At 39.0% G+C, this 14,616-nt stretch overlaps 1 protein-coding gene across 21 annotated transcripts in view; it reads left to right on the top strand.

Moving 5' to 3' along the window:
* The window catches only part of TNRC6B (trinucleotide repeat containing adaptor 6B), a 141,087-nt gene that overhangs the window by 101,776 nt on the left and 24,695 nt on the right, over nt 1-14,616 (top strand). For 19 of the 21 annotated variants that reach the window (XM_068666982.1, XM_068666891.1, XM_068666974.1 and 16 more), the window contains 5 exons: nt 1,265-1,443; nt 2,675-2,749; nt 4,005-4,050; nt 9,867-10,015; nt 13,601-13,726. In XM_068666982.1, coding sequence (XP_068523083.1) covers nt 1,265-1,443; nt 2,675-2,749; nt 4,005-4,050; nt 9,867-10,015; nt 13,601-13,726 — 575 coding nt within the window. Of the gene's footprint in view, nt 1-1,264; nt 1,444-2,674; nt 2,750-4,004; nt 4,051-9,866; nt 10,016-11,186; nt 11,358-13,600; nt 13,727-14,616 lie in introns of all 21 variants that reach the window. The other 2 variants (XM_068667052.1, XM_068666933.1) reach the window with 2 other exon arrangements.

Here is a 14,616-nt window from a genome sequence, read left to right on the forward strand (position 1 = left end):
ACCAGGATGTCTGCTATGCAGTCCTGAGTTCTGCTACACAAATGAATAAACATTGAACCTTTCCTGTGAAATAGCCGAACTGTTGTTCATGGTGGAATTTAAATTAAGATAGCTCTTAAACTACAGTGAAATGCTGCTGTACTTACATTCAGCACGATAAAGTTCTCCTTGATAGATTAATTACGTTTCAGATTTCTACTGCATCCTTACTCCTGATTACCACACTCAGACCCCAGACAATTGAAGGATTAGTGAAGAGAAAGGTGATGGTGATGGAGCTCATCTTTAAAGATGAGTGCTGGGGAAGAAACACGCAGAACGTGGAGTTACATACGAAGGAGAGCAGTTGGACAGTGGACAAGATGAGGATTTGGCTTCTTGTTGGCTTGTCAGTAGAGGTTAAAATTGTAACTGACAGCTGATACTAAAGAGTAACAGAAAGAGAAAAAACAGGGAGGGACAGAAAGGCCTTAGTCTGAATTGATGTGCTGAATCATAGAATGGTTTGGGTTGGAAGGAACCTTAAAAAACACCTGATTCCAACCCCCTGCTGTGGGTAAGAACACCTATCATTGGACCAGGTTGCTCAAAATCCCATCCAGCCTGGTCTTGAAGAGGTTGTAGCTTTCTGCTAATGGTATCTCTGTTTAAACAGAACTGCTAATGAGTCATTTTAGTGACATTGCTGACACCAGAAATTTAAGTAGAGGGTTTTTTGGACATTCAACTAGTTTTGGTGTTACATATACTAGAGCGCAATGTCAGGGTCTTTCCTTCAGATACTGCTTAGTTGTTACTCATTAAAGTTGTTTGTTTCTACCCTCTGTGAAAGAGTTCAGTGTGATGGAAATGTTAAGTGGAAGGAAGAGAGGAAATCTTTCTGAAACCACCTGAACCAGAGTCCTCAGCACCCTTTGTGTTTGCGTGTGTGTGTTCTCAGAGTCTTTCATTTACACTAGAAAATAATAGGTTGCCTTCTAAAGAAATCCAAATGCAGCTGTAGTTACTTAAAGGAAGAAGTCCCTTTGATTTTTTTCTGTAAGGATTTGATGTTGCTTTGAAATAATTGCAAAATATGACAGGCTAGCATGCCACCACATCTCTTGGATTTTGGGTTTCATACACAAGCTTTTACAGCTGTTAGAATACACTTTTTTTTTTGGACTTTTTGCGGTTCTGACAGTCTCAGCTAATCTTGCAGTGTCAAATCACCTGCTGCGTGGCATCGCGGACTTGCTTTTGAGCTTTCCTTTCTTCTCTGAAGGTTCTAAATCTATGCAAGATGGCTGGGGAGAGAGTGATGGGCCAGTGACAGGAACGCGTCACTCCAGCTGGGAAGAGGAGGAGGAGGGAGGAGTCTGGAACACAGCAGGCTCTCAGGGAAGCAGTTCCTCCCACAACTCAACAAGCTGGGGGCAAGGAGGAAAGAAAACACAAATGAAGGTAAAACACTTGAGTGATTCATAACTGCTGTGTTGTCTGAAAGCACTATGACTGATATGTTAGAGCATTTCTAACAGATCTTCTTTTAAAAGGTATTGCAGAATTCAGCTAGAAAGGTTCCTGTTACAGCAGCGTAAAGAATGTGAGGTTTCTGGATTTGTTTTAATGTGTTAACACCTGTTGTGACTAATAAATCTGCCAGTAGGTGTCAAATTCTTCCAGTATGTAGGCTGCATAGCCTAAACGAATTACTAAATGAAACTGAGCAATAAGTATCCCAAGGCTATTGCTCTTCTCTTGTTGACGCATCTTTCTGTTAGGCTGCTGCTGTTCTCCTTGCACAGCCTGCTGAACTTCAGATTCCACAGCCCCTTTGGCACATGCACTCCTGCTTCTACTGCCTGTTGGGTTTGGGTCTGACTTTTATGTTTATTACTGGTGACTTTTGGTCTCAAGCAGGAGCTTGGCTACAGCCTGGAATGAAATGCTTTCTAAGGCTTGTACGTGTTAAAGTTCTCTAGTACAATGGTGTTTGGTATTGTATTAATATTAGAAGACTATGCTTTGTCTCCTGATCAGCTACGCAGGGCAGACTCAAAAGGTGAGTGCAGAGCAGTTTCCAAGGATGTGGAAATACTCTTGCAGCAACAGAGTGGAGTTCTATTTTTGCAAAAATGATTCTTGTGAGCTTTTTCTTCACTTAAATGTCTTTTATTTTAACTACCAAACCAATTGTCCTTTTTTTTTTTCCTTCTTTTTAAATCGGTATCTTTTCTGACCTGTGTTCAGTTTTGGTTTTGATCACCTGCAAATTGCAGTGAGGCCAGATTGAGAGCCAGGTCTGCACAGTGCCCATGTAATAGCAACCGTATTAAAGGGAACAAAGCCAAGGAGAGACCTCTATGTGATGAATTAAAGAATCTATTAAACTGTAGCAGGAGAGAAAAACAGCATTCACAAAGCTTTCCAGGTTCTAAAATGGAACTGAAGGTGTGATAAGCATTCTACACAGCAAGCATTTATCTAATTCAGTATACCTGAAAATGAACAATTGTATAGAAAAAAATATTTTGTTAAATGTTTCCAACCATGCAAAAAGTTAAAGCAATGTATTAGGAGATGAATTTCTGTGACACCAGGATTTTCATTCAATACTTGTGCCTCCCAGGGATAAAACAATTTAAGAAATTGAAAAGATGCTTACATGTTTTTTCCTTTTATTTCTTTTTAGTGCTCATTAAAAGGAGGGAATAGCGATTCATGGATGAACCCTATATCCAAACAGTTTTCAAATATGGGCTTGCTAGTAAGTGAATTATTTTAAATATAAATCCCAACCTTTTTTCTTTAAAAAAAACTGTTTAAATAAGTTAAAAGATCAGGTATTTTACAGTGTGTAACTACATATTTATCTGCGTTTACTTTGTAGGCATGTTGATCATAATGCCTATAATAGCTGGATATTCAGCACTTCCTTGATAATCAGAATGGTTTCTCAACAAGAAAAAAAAACAACAAACTCTTTACTTTATGACAGCTGTAGTTCTACAATTGCAGTTTCCTTGCAAATAATCAGTGGGCTTTTTTATAACATGCTGTTTAGAGCAGTCAAGGTAAAGGCCTCAGCTCATGACTGTATTGTCAGATACCTGTCATTTGTCCAAGGCTCTTCAGGTTTCTGAATCTCAGTCGCCTGTCAGAAAAGGAGAGTTACAGCTTGGTTATGTTTATTTAAGGGCCGTGCAGCAAGGTCTTTTTTAGAACAAAAAGAGCTCAGAATTAAATGGTACTTACGGATGGATTGGAAATGTGAATAAATAAATGGGATATCATAGAGAGAAAAGACAGATCTGCAAAGCAGTACCATAAAAATACTTGCATATAAAAGTGTTTAACAATTTCTGACAGCGGTTTGTCAAACATTTTATAGAACATTGCACCAACTGTAATCCTGTGATGCAGGAACAGCATGTAATGCAGGCTAGCAAAAGACTCTGTAGAGGTTTTGTGACAAGCCAAGGGCTGCACAGACTGTCACTGACATGGCTTGGATTAGTTTGTAAAGCCTGGTTCTGAGGCTCACATTCAGTCTGCTAGGCCACCGATGCTTCTGAAAGCTATGGGAACACGCTGTCCTAGACTGCCAGCTAGAGAGTAACTTGGCAGTGCGTTTCAAGATTTGATGACTTGACAGGTCATGAGGATGAGCTATCATTTTGGCCGCTACTTCAGTATTTCATCCCTTGACCACTGGAACATGAGGACAGAGGTTCATTTCACAGAGCAGCTGTCTGTCCATCTTTCTCTGTCTGTAGCATGTGTTCATGTGTCTGGTTTCATTTCAGTAAACTTGCCACACACAGGGTTGGAGGGTTGGGGGGAGGTTTGTCTAGGGTGATGTGAGGAATTGTTATATTCAATATTAATTTAGAATGGAGCTCTAATTAGAGCAAACCTGCTTTTCCTTAATTCTACCTTTAACCATCAGGGATTACTTTCTGAAAAAATCCTCAGCATTTCACAGAGGTCAGAAATTAATGTTGTTTCTTTTTTTCATTCAGAGTCAAACTGAGGACATTCCAGGCAGTAAGATGGACTTGTCTGTAGGTGCGTATCATTAAATTTAAATGCATTTGAATACGACATCGTGCGTGGTATTTTTACATAGATTGTATACCATGCTTTGAAAGATTTAATCCTTACTTTTTAGTGCTCCTCATGAAACAGGGACGCAGTGATAGCATCTGGTATCTTGCTTGCAAGCTTTTTGAATAGTTACACAGCTGATGCTGGAATGCAAGATGAGGATGTATACCTGCACAGAACACAGCTGCAGCTTGGGAAAGGGAAATCCTATAGGACAGTTTTGATCCATGTAGGTTCATATTTATTGTTACTGTTTCAAAAAAGTGAGAGTCCTCCTTTCCTTTATCTCTTGGCAGTAGGACATCCTGATTAGCATAGTTCTCTGGAGGTGATGCAAGGTAAAAGACTATCTGTTGCTGAGTCCTTCAGTTACTTGCCTCAGGTTATTATGAGTTACTGCTCAGTAGAACCAGATTTTTCACTCTTGATAGCTTCACCACAAATACTGCACAGCTTAAGTGGGATGGGCTGTAGGGAAAACAATATCCTAAATAAGAGTAGCAGTGCAATTTGCATATCTAGTATGCTCTGATACAACAAGAAAAGACTTTGTCTCGGACTGCCCCAAAAATTTGCCCTTAAAGAATACTAATGCTCTAAGAAGATGTAGTCTTTTAATCATCCCTTGCAATAGCTTAAGTCACAGCTAAGTTTTTTTTCCTGTCTTAACAATACATGAAACCCAACTTAATTCAGTCTTCCTATGGAAGTAAAATAGGAGAAGTTCTGTGTTATTCCTGAATATATTAGTTGTCTGATAACGAATAAGGCAGTAGCCCACCTGGTTTTAAAATAAAGTCTGTTCCAGCTACAACTTCTCCAGACAGGCCAAGGAAAGTTCACAGACATTCATGGAAAGTTCAGGGAAAGCAATCCTGACAAATCTTACTCCTGAGACTTTGCAGAGTGACTACAAAGCCTGTTGGGCACTTGCTAACAGTGACAATATGTTTACTGTGCTGCAGGTCTAGAAGTATTAGCATCTTCATCCATCCATTCAAAAACAATGATCTCTCAAGGTATGAGCATCAGCCCAGATCAGCGTGAAGCTTGTCAAATCAACTGTTTTGATACAGAGAGGTCTTGATATTCTCCACTGAACACAATTCAGCTTTTTATAAATACCTGTTACATATTCCTTTCCCTAGGCTTCCTTTATTCAGGGAAAGGAATCACAGCTACTACAGATACTCTTAGAAAATGAATACTCTTTTCTGTGCTTTGTTTTGGTGGGTTTTTTTTGGAAGTTTGTTTTGGGAGGGCTGGGTTTTCTATTTTTAAGGCAGGCTTATTTTTATCTTTTGGAAGTTGTATAGTTTGATAAGCTATTGCAAACAGGGACATGGAGGGCCAGTCTAGCCACTTGAGCCACTCAAGATTTTCTGGGTGTACTTTTTGTGTAGTTGTGTAATCTAGACATTTTGACAGTTTCTTTGACATTTTAAATGAGTATTTGTCAAGTTAGTGCAGGGAAGTGAGGATTCACAGTGCAGGTGACTGGTCTGTTCGTGGCTTACTTTCTCTAAACAGAGCTGTGGAAGAAAGGAAATTACTGCCAAGTAACTTTTACTCAATGAACAAATGAACATAGTTCAGTTCTGTGCGTGTGTCTAAGTGGCAGTGGCAAGACAACTGGTCTGATGTCAAGTCTCTTTGCACCAGTGCTGTCAACAGGTTTAATAATAATTCCTCACCTGCAACTATTGTAGCATCATGTCTGCTAATGTAGCTGAGGTTTTCTCAGCCAAAAAAAATCTGTTATATGGAACATCCTTTAATCTTCTTGTTACCCAAGGTAGAATTGCAGTAATCAAGGCTTAAGTCAAATATGAACTCCAAATTTAGTATTTAGATGCAATCTGAATAGCTGTAATGTTTCTCAGCTTAAAAATTATTACAGTCTTAAAATGTACATTTTTGTGCTGTATCACGCCTTATAGAGGATTAAAGGGAAGTTCCTTTTTTCACAAATAGCTTTCTTCCTCCAAACAGTGAAGGATCCCAAGAGATGTTAAGAGATGTACGAGATGTTAAAACTTGCCTTTGTAGAGTACAACTAGATCTGGGGAAAGTAGCAGAATTTTTTCTCTCCACTTCAGCTTCAAACAGCCTCTTCCGTGCACGCTGTGTTTGTATCGTGCTTCTCTAAAGATCTTTTAGGTAGAGATAAGAATGTTCAGTTCTCATCTGCCTTTAGCTGCTGCTGCTAAAGAACAGATGTAAGAATATACAGATGAAGAGGATGGTAGCCTTGGCTTGGGCTGATTATAGCTCTCCTGGTTCTTCATCTCCAAATTAAACTTTTGGATCTTTGGAACTTTCTGTCCTCAGGGATCTTAAAGGCCATCAGGCCATCCACCTTGTGAGGGAAGGTAGCTGATGCTCAGCACATCCCGTGAAATTGCTGCAGTAAGGTTACGTGCGTTGTCTTGATGTGTCACACTTCTGTTCTTTAATGTGTCCATTAATGGGGACATTCCTGATCCTTGGTACAGGAGTCTATTACAGGTTGTATTCCATTTCAAAGAGTAAGAATGTAACTGAGACCTTCCTACATATTTTGTTGTTACTTTCTTTTTTGCTTAGCAGTTCCCTTTTTACTTACGGCTCACGCTTTTGGAAAGTATAAGCTGTTTGTTCAGCCTTTATCTACTTCTAAACCTGAAAAGTTGGGCTTACTTATAAAGCAGGCTTGTTCTTCAACCACTTCTCAGTCAGGTTTACAATATACCAGGCTTTACTAGCCAGGGAACTCCAACATGATATTTTCCCAGTCTGTGGATAAATGCGCGTTGATCTCTGTTAAATCTGTGCTTGGAGACCACGCGTATCAAAGAAAATTTTGGATTTTGTATGTGCAGAGCAACTTGGCTCTGATTATCATGCATCCTAAAATAGGTCCAGTTGTCATAGTAATTGCCATAGTAATTCTTACTATGTTGGTCTCAGTCTCCTTTTTGAAAAATGTGTTGCTTAGGTTGCAGGGTGCTAAACTGCCTAAGAGAAAAGAGGTGGATCAATAGAACGCCTTAAGCAGATCTTCTTTCTCTTCTTTTTTATCAAATCTCTTCTACAGATAGCTTGTTGAACTTTAAAAATAGGATACAATTATCTACTGTAATCTCTCCCAGTATGTAAGTCCTGAGGCATGAAGTTTGATAATACAGTAAGTAGTGTGTCAGGACCACTTAAATGGGGAATGAAAAGATAAAATATTGACAGCCACCTTTGTCTTCTTTTCGTGGATTAGCTGCAGGTTTTGCAGATGACAGAATTCTCGCATCCTCCATGAGGACTGGGAAATTCATTTCTAATTTCTGTTGATTCAAATGCATTCTATGCTGTTGTCTGTTGTAAATACATCGCAAAGCCCTAACCAGATAGGGCACTTGGGTGCAACACCTCAATGTGTAAGCACATGTGCATGCTGAGTAATCTTGGATGATGTAACTTCATGGCAAAGACGTAAAACCAGTATCTTTAAAACGTTTTAATTTTTGTGGTCAATCAGAAAACATACTTCAAATGGTTTTCTTTAGCATTACTTTCACCACACTGTGGATGTATGTGTTTTTACCACATTGAGTCTCTTGTTGCAAAAGCTGTAGGTAACTTTGCTCAACAGCAGTTTCTGCTTTCTATTTCCCAGTATACAGGTTCACACTATATATATAATTTTATTTGCATGGAATTCAGTCAGATAATTTCCTTTAAGCTGTGTGCATGTGGTGGGGGAAGATATACTTCACAGCTTTTTTCCTCACTAGGGTGTGAATGTGGTCCTTCAAGCTCATTTCATTTTGGAGTTTTCACCATGTTTCTTACAGCTCTTAATAGTTGGGAGAAAAAATCCAAGAACCAATGTCTTCTCTTACAAAGATGATCGGACTCTTAACATGTACTACACGTAGAGGATTTAGGGTTTTGCATTTAATCACTTTAAACAAGTGCTATTGCTTACTGCCGAGGATAAAACCTAAACTTTTCAGATTTTAATGGTCATCTTGTACTGTCTAAGGTAAAGCTGGTCTTCAGCTTTTGTTAGCGAGTCCAAAAGACAGATTCTCACAATGGGTTTCAAGGTTGCACTAGAATTTTCTGTGACTGAGATAAATGAATGCTATCATCTCTTAGCAAGGCCCTGTTTATACTGAAGTTTAAGCAGCTGCCTCAGCACTAAGTGGCGTATCCGTGCTCGAAGCCTTTGAAGGTGCTCTTTAATGCCCTACATATTATTTAACGAGCCATGTTGCGTGGCATCATTCAGTAATGTTTGAGGAGTTGATTGGATCATCAGGATAACTGAAGAGACAAAAGGGTGTTTCTACTGCTAAGTCATCTTGAGTTGGCATTGACCCAGTTTCATATCAAACAGTGATGCAACTCTGTCTCCCTTTCATTTTCTTTTCAAGCAACCAATAGGCAGCATTGCCTGTCTAGAATTAAAGCACACAGCCTTTTGGTAGTGCTTAGCTGGCATTGTGCATGGTGGTTAGATGTAGATATTGACAGGATTTAAGATGTACCTGATATTTTGTAGTCACAAAATTTTGCAGAGACGGTTCAAACTTTATAGGATATGTTAGAAAGGCACGAACCCATCCAGGTCAGTGTGAGTCCAGTTACAAGCCAAGATATGGAGCTGATATGTCAGTGTTTTTGTGATAGATGATGTTGAAGGCATCTGAGAAGATTGAAACTGGATCAACTTTCAAAGCTGTGCCAAAAAGAAAAACCCATGTAATTAGTGGTTGAATTCATAGGTCTTCATCAATGACATACCTATAGTTATTAACAGTTTGCAGTTGGACGTTAACAAGAGATACTGGCTTTGAAAGCTTTTTTTTTTTTTTTTTTTAGAAGGTAAGTGTTTTGAGGATCTCAGAGTGATCAGTTGTCTTTTGTATATGATAAAGACTTCAATGTTTTGTCAGTGGTAGGGTATCATATCCATCACCAGCTTTCTTTGTTGGAAGATGCTAAGTTTTGACAGGTTTCTTCAACTGTTCTCGGAAAGGCCATCTGTGCCCCCAAACCCAATTACTTAAAACTAAAAATACCAATAAAGCTTGTTTGTACCATGTTGCTCATATTTTAAAATTAAGATGTTTTCTATCTACTTCAACATAACACTGTTCATCTAAGTGCGAAATATGACAAATGAAATTGTTCCTTGGCAGCAGCTCAGTATGTAAGGTAGAAAACTTCCTTCAGTCAGGACTTGGCTGATGATCTGCTTCTAAAGAAAGTGTCTTGTCCAATGTGTATGGTGGTTTTCTCATTAATATCTCTTCCTCTTGCTTCACCAGATTACTCACTAAACAAAGGCAGGAGACTGAAGAAGTTGTTTGAAAAGTCTCTGTTACTGGCTGTAGAATTATTACATACAAGCTGAGAGAGATTGGCTGTCTGGTGCAGGGAAGTTATGCTAGGTCAGAAGATTACTGGTGTTCAAGAATGTAGTCCACGTTACTGTAGGAGAATTATGATCAAATTCTTTATATCTGTTCATAAATTGTGAGAAATACTTCACGTTAAATTCTTTAAAGTAAATTGGCTTGTTTCATCTTAAAAATGAAACCTCCTATTTTATTTTTTCAGCATCTTTTAATAGGAACTGTGTGCTTTGCTAAGTGGTAAGACAAATGGAATTTTTACAAGACATATATATACAACAGATCTGATCTTAAAGAAGTTTTCTTCATCTGTGAACCTGCTGTCATGAAAGACAACAGAGATTGTCACTAATTTTGCTGCCTTTACTCTTTTTTCTACAGGTGGTCTCCCAGATAAGAAGTTTGAGGTAGATAAACGAGCCATGAATCTCGGGGATTTTAACGACATAATGAGAAAGGATCGATCTGGGTTCCGTCCACCTAATTCCAAAGACATGGGAACTACAGATAGTGGGCCTTATTTTGAGAAGGTGAGAGAAATATCTTTAGATAAACTAAATTCAGCCTCTGTGTTTGAGGTCCCAGTTTTTATCCTATTCCTCTGGAAGTGCTAAAAATTCAACAACCTTGGATGAACTCAACAGTAAAAGGTGTGAGGGAGTTACGTTCGTAGAATGAGTGTGTTTATAAAACAGGTGTCAGGTATGCATAGGCAAACTAGATTATCTAATTAGAATAATGCTTTTTATTCTACAACAGACTTCTCTTTACATGGAGAGAAAGAAATTATTTTGCTTTTCTTGGAAGGGTGAATGACTGGTAGCAATGAAATTCATTACAGGTTTCATCACAATGATTCTTATGGCTACTGATTACAATCATCTACTGTAAAAAAAAAGTTTAGATCAAAGTAAACATAAGTAATCACAGTCTTCCAAATTTTTTCCTGCTTTCATGTCTGTGATTTATTGGAAACACCCTTTCTAAATTCTGTAACCCCTTTTGCTGTATGTCCATGTACTGTGAGCTTCTGTATGACATCTGTTTCTCTGTGACATCTGTTACATGTTATGGTAGCATTTCTTTCATATTCTTGTCTATTTTAAGTAGAAGCTTTCACTGTTGTTATCAAATATTAATTGCTTCACATTATGAATTGGAAAGTGTCCAATAGATTCAAAATGTTATTTTTTTTTTTAAATACAGTTTATCACATGTAAAATGGAAAAGGTTTAAAAATTCTGTAGGCGTGTTAGTGTCTGATTTTTTTTTTTAAAACTCCTCCATTTTGGTATAACAGGCCAAAAACAGTTTAGTCAACTCCCTCTGGTGGCCCATTTAATAAATACCATGAGTAGAGCTAATGCTTTCTGAACATAGATGGTGTTTGCAGGTGTGTGGTAACATTAGGAATTAATTCAAGATTTGTTTCTGTAGTGGTAATAGCCACTGTCGGAAGCGAACCTTCTTACTCAAAATATATTTTTAAAAAGAAAAAGGATTTTTTAGGGATTTATTGAGCATTTCCTTGGACCAAAATCTGAATTGTCAAATGATAATTTGAGTTGGAAGTGTTGTCCTTGTAATTGCTATTACAAATTAACTTTGCTTCTTCCTAGTCACTCACCGTCCCTCTTTCTCTCCTCTTGCGTTCTGTTGCTTCACTAACCAACTCCTGCTGTTGGCTAACTGCTGCTTCAGCTGACTTTGCCTTTCTCCAATCAAGATGGGTGCCTTGGGGATGAGGCTCCCTGCTCTCCCTTCTCCCCTTCTCCCAGCTACAAGCTGTCTCCCTCTGGTTCCACACTATCCAACGTCGGCCTTGGGGCAATCGGCTCAGGGCTCAGTCCCCAAAACTTCGCTGCTAGACAAGTAAGCAGGCCACCTTATAAGATGCATTGTTATATGGCTGCAACCTGGGCTTAATCCCGGTTAGCTGGTTGCTTGCATTTCTTTTCCTACCAAATAAATGCAGTTAATGGAAATTTCAGCGATACCCGGACATTGAGAATCGATCCGCTTTGGTTGCTGTCATCAAAATGTATTCCTTCTGCTTTTGTTGGCCTCTTACTTCCTGAAGCACGGTGCAGCAGCAGACAGATTTGCTTTTCAGAAGTCATGAAGTTAATGGAGAGCTATCTATTCTAATTGATGTTTTAAAAACTAGTTAGAGGCTGGTGGATTGCCCCACCATCCCCCAACACTGAATTTTTTCCAGCCTCCAACCCAGTGACCTCGTATGCAGGAATGTGCCTTGAAAAATTTGCGTTTGCCTGATGCCTCCTCCCCTCCCCACAGGCCATGGGAAGGATTGATTTAGCAGCCTTGGAAAATGGTTGAAGTAGTGATGTTTTCATTCTGTATATGGAGGAATGGCGGGGAAGAAAGGAAGTAGTTAACTGTAGTTGAGAATAATTCCTGGCTTTTATGTTTTGCATCATACTAGGAGAAAACACTGCAGGAATGCTAAGAAATGAAAGGACAGAACCGAAGTATTACAACTGGACTAGCTTATGTAGGCACATGCTTGACATGATGGCGTTTCTTTGTGTTGTCTCTCTGTTTCTGTGTGACACAATAAGTGTTGAACATCAGATTCAGTCCAAAATTTGTAGGCAAGTTCCTGAATTCAGTGTACAGAACACCACGGAGCTTTAGAGAAGGCTGAAAGTGTAGCAGCAGCAGACCTCTCAAAAACTTTAATACGTAGTTGAATCCAGTGAGTCCTTTCTGAATCCTTTTGTCTCTTAGACAAACAATACGTATATATCCTATCCTCTTACATGCTTAATGACACCCTGAGCTGCTTCTGAAAGGCAAGCTCTCTTAAGGCAATAAGATGTGAAGGGGGTGAATGAGCAATCCATAACACTGCCAGTACAGAAGCAGAATGAGAGAATTGTGTTTGAGCAAAAAGATAGTGAAGGATGCCCGGTATTACGGTGGAAGGGAGGCAAATTGTATGATATTCTGGCATGTAAGGGAAGGAAGAGTTTTGGAGAAGACATGGAAGATGTCAAATTTAAAGAAAGGTGAATTATGTTGGGGGCAGTGATGTTGGCATGGAGAAGAAGATACTGATGGCTGAGGGCTGGAAAATGGGCAGTTTAGAAGCCCTGGTATGTGGCAGAAGCAGGTGTGGATCAAAGAGGTATACGGGGGCAGATGGGAATTGCTGAAGGTCTTGAAAATGAAAGGACAGGATCATGGCATGGGAGGACCTTTTGGACTATCAGAGAGAAATACATCAGCTTCAGCTTTTGGAAGCAACAGCATGCAACTGTAAGCGTAGGAGACTGTTACATCTCCTGTGGCTCTTTGTCAGAAGATGTTAGTAAAAGGCAGTCTGCTCAGAGGCTAAAATAATGGAACAAAACAATGAATTTTCTTCAATTTTTTTTTTTTTTTTTTTTTGTGCAGTAGGGTTTATTATTACAGAAGTTCCTTAAAAAACAGTAAATAGTTCTCATTAAAAAAAAAAAGAAAGAAACAAGTATTCTTAGGAAAAAAAATGACTAGGAGGAAAAACAAAAACATTTTTTCACATTTGAAAATTTGCAAAAATAGGAAAAAAAAAATCCCAATCCAGAATCCTGAAGTTATCACATTGAAGGAAATTTTTAATGGAAGTTTTGAATTCTAATATGTTAGTGAAAGGCCTGCAGAGGAAGTAATAGACTTAGGAGAGATGCCTTGACAGCCCAGTCTGACCAAGTACCTGACTTTTCTAAAACAGTGGCCAAAAATTCTCGTTGGCGCAGTCTCACCATACTTTTAAGCTAGTGGAATGTTTTTTTTAGCGTGTTGTTTGTACTCACAGTTTCCATTTCCCAACATGTAAAATGCAAAACAGCAAACACAAGCTTTGTCATGTGCTTTGAAATACACGGATGAACATGACTGCTCCGCGTAGAGGAGAAAGAGCCTGCATCTTGAAAGCGTAGTGCAGCAGTCTTAATGCAGGTGGAATGTTACTGAGCGAGGGCAAGCATCTCAGCAATTCATAGGATACTCTGTTTAAGTCAGTACTTGCCGCATTATTTATACATAGTTAATAGCATAGAAATCCATTATCCTGAAGAATTCCTCTTCTCACTACTGCTTTAATTTTATAGGGTGGCAATCATGGTTTGTTTGGAAACAGCACAGCACAATCGAGGGGCATGCACACACCAGTGCAGCCACTAAATCCTTCCCCCAATATCCGGGCGCAAGTGCCTCCCCAATTTCTTTCTCCCCAGGTAAGGAATTTATAGTAACTGGTTACTTGTAAAGAAAAGAAAAGGAGGAAAAAAAAAAAAAAAGCTACAGCCTCCAGACCACATCATTGAGGAGACTTATACGTATGTCTTAGTCTTGACTTGATGTTAAGAAATAAACAGCATAGATAAAAAAAAAAAAATAAATTTTAAGGACTTTGGACCGTGAATTTTAAAATTCATCCAGAGATCGAATTTTGCAGAAGGATTAGCCTTCTTTCTCTCATTCCAAGGCAGTTGTAAATGCTCACTACCGGTATTCTTAAATCCGAGTGGATTCAGAAATCCTGTCTTACATAGGCATTTGCAAAGTATTTACAAGTAAAATACTCGTGTGAAAGCTGAAAGTTACTCTGAAGTGAGACAGTTAGCTTAATTTTTTTTTCAAGCAGTTTTGTCCTGTGCTTCGTGTCCCCCTGAATAAGAGGCCTGATGAAGGGCTACGTGTTGCATTTACTTTGCAGAACTCTTTAAGACCTCAGGCTCTCCAACTGCACAAGTTTACCTTTTGCTTTGCACTTGGTGAAGACTTTTGGAGTTTCTCTCGAATACTCTACTTGTATAACTCTCAAACACGCAGGGAGAAACGGGGGGGATTCTTCTCCACCTACTCCTGTCTTTTACTATAGCTTATCCAGCATACACAGAGATTAACTCTTTCTGTGAGGCACTGTTTCTTTGCTACAGTGACTGCCTGAATGCCTTTCTTTTCCCTTGTCGAGCAGTACATTTTTAATGTGATAATGCAGTACTGTGATTACTGGTTAGCTGCGTATATATCAGGATTTTAATCTAGTGCAGTCTCTAGCAACTGACTGGTTTGGGGAGGAACTTTTGTGTGTGTGTGTGTCTGCATCTGCACATGTAATATT

This window comes from Anas acuta, chromosome 1, assembly GCF_963932015.1.
Source record: "Anas acuta chromosome 1, bAnaAcu1.1, whole genome shotgun sequence".
NCBI classification, from domain to species: Eukaryota; Metazoa; Chordata; class Aves; order Anseriformes; family Anatidae; genus Anas; species Anas acuta.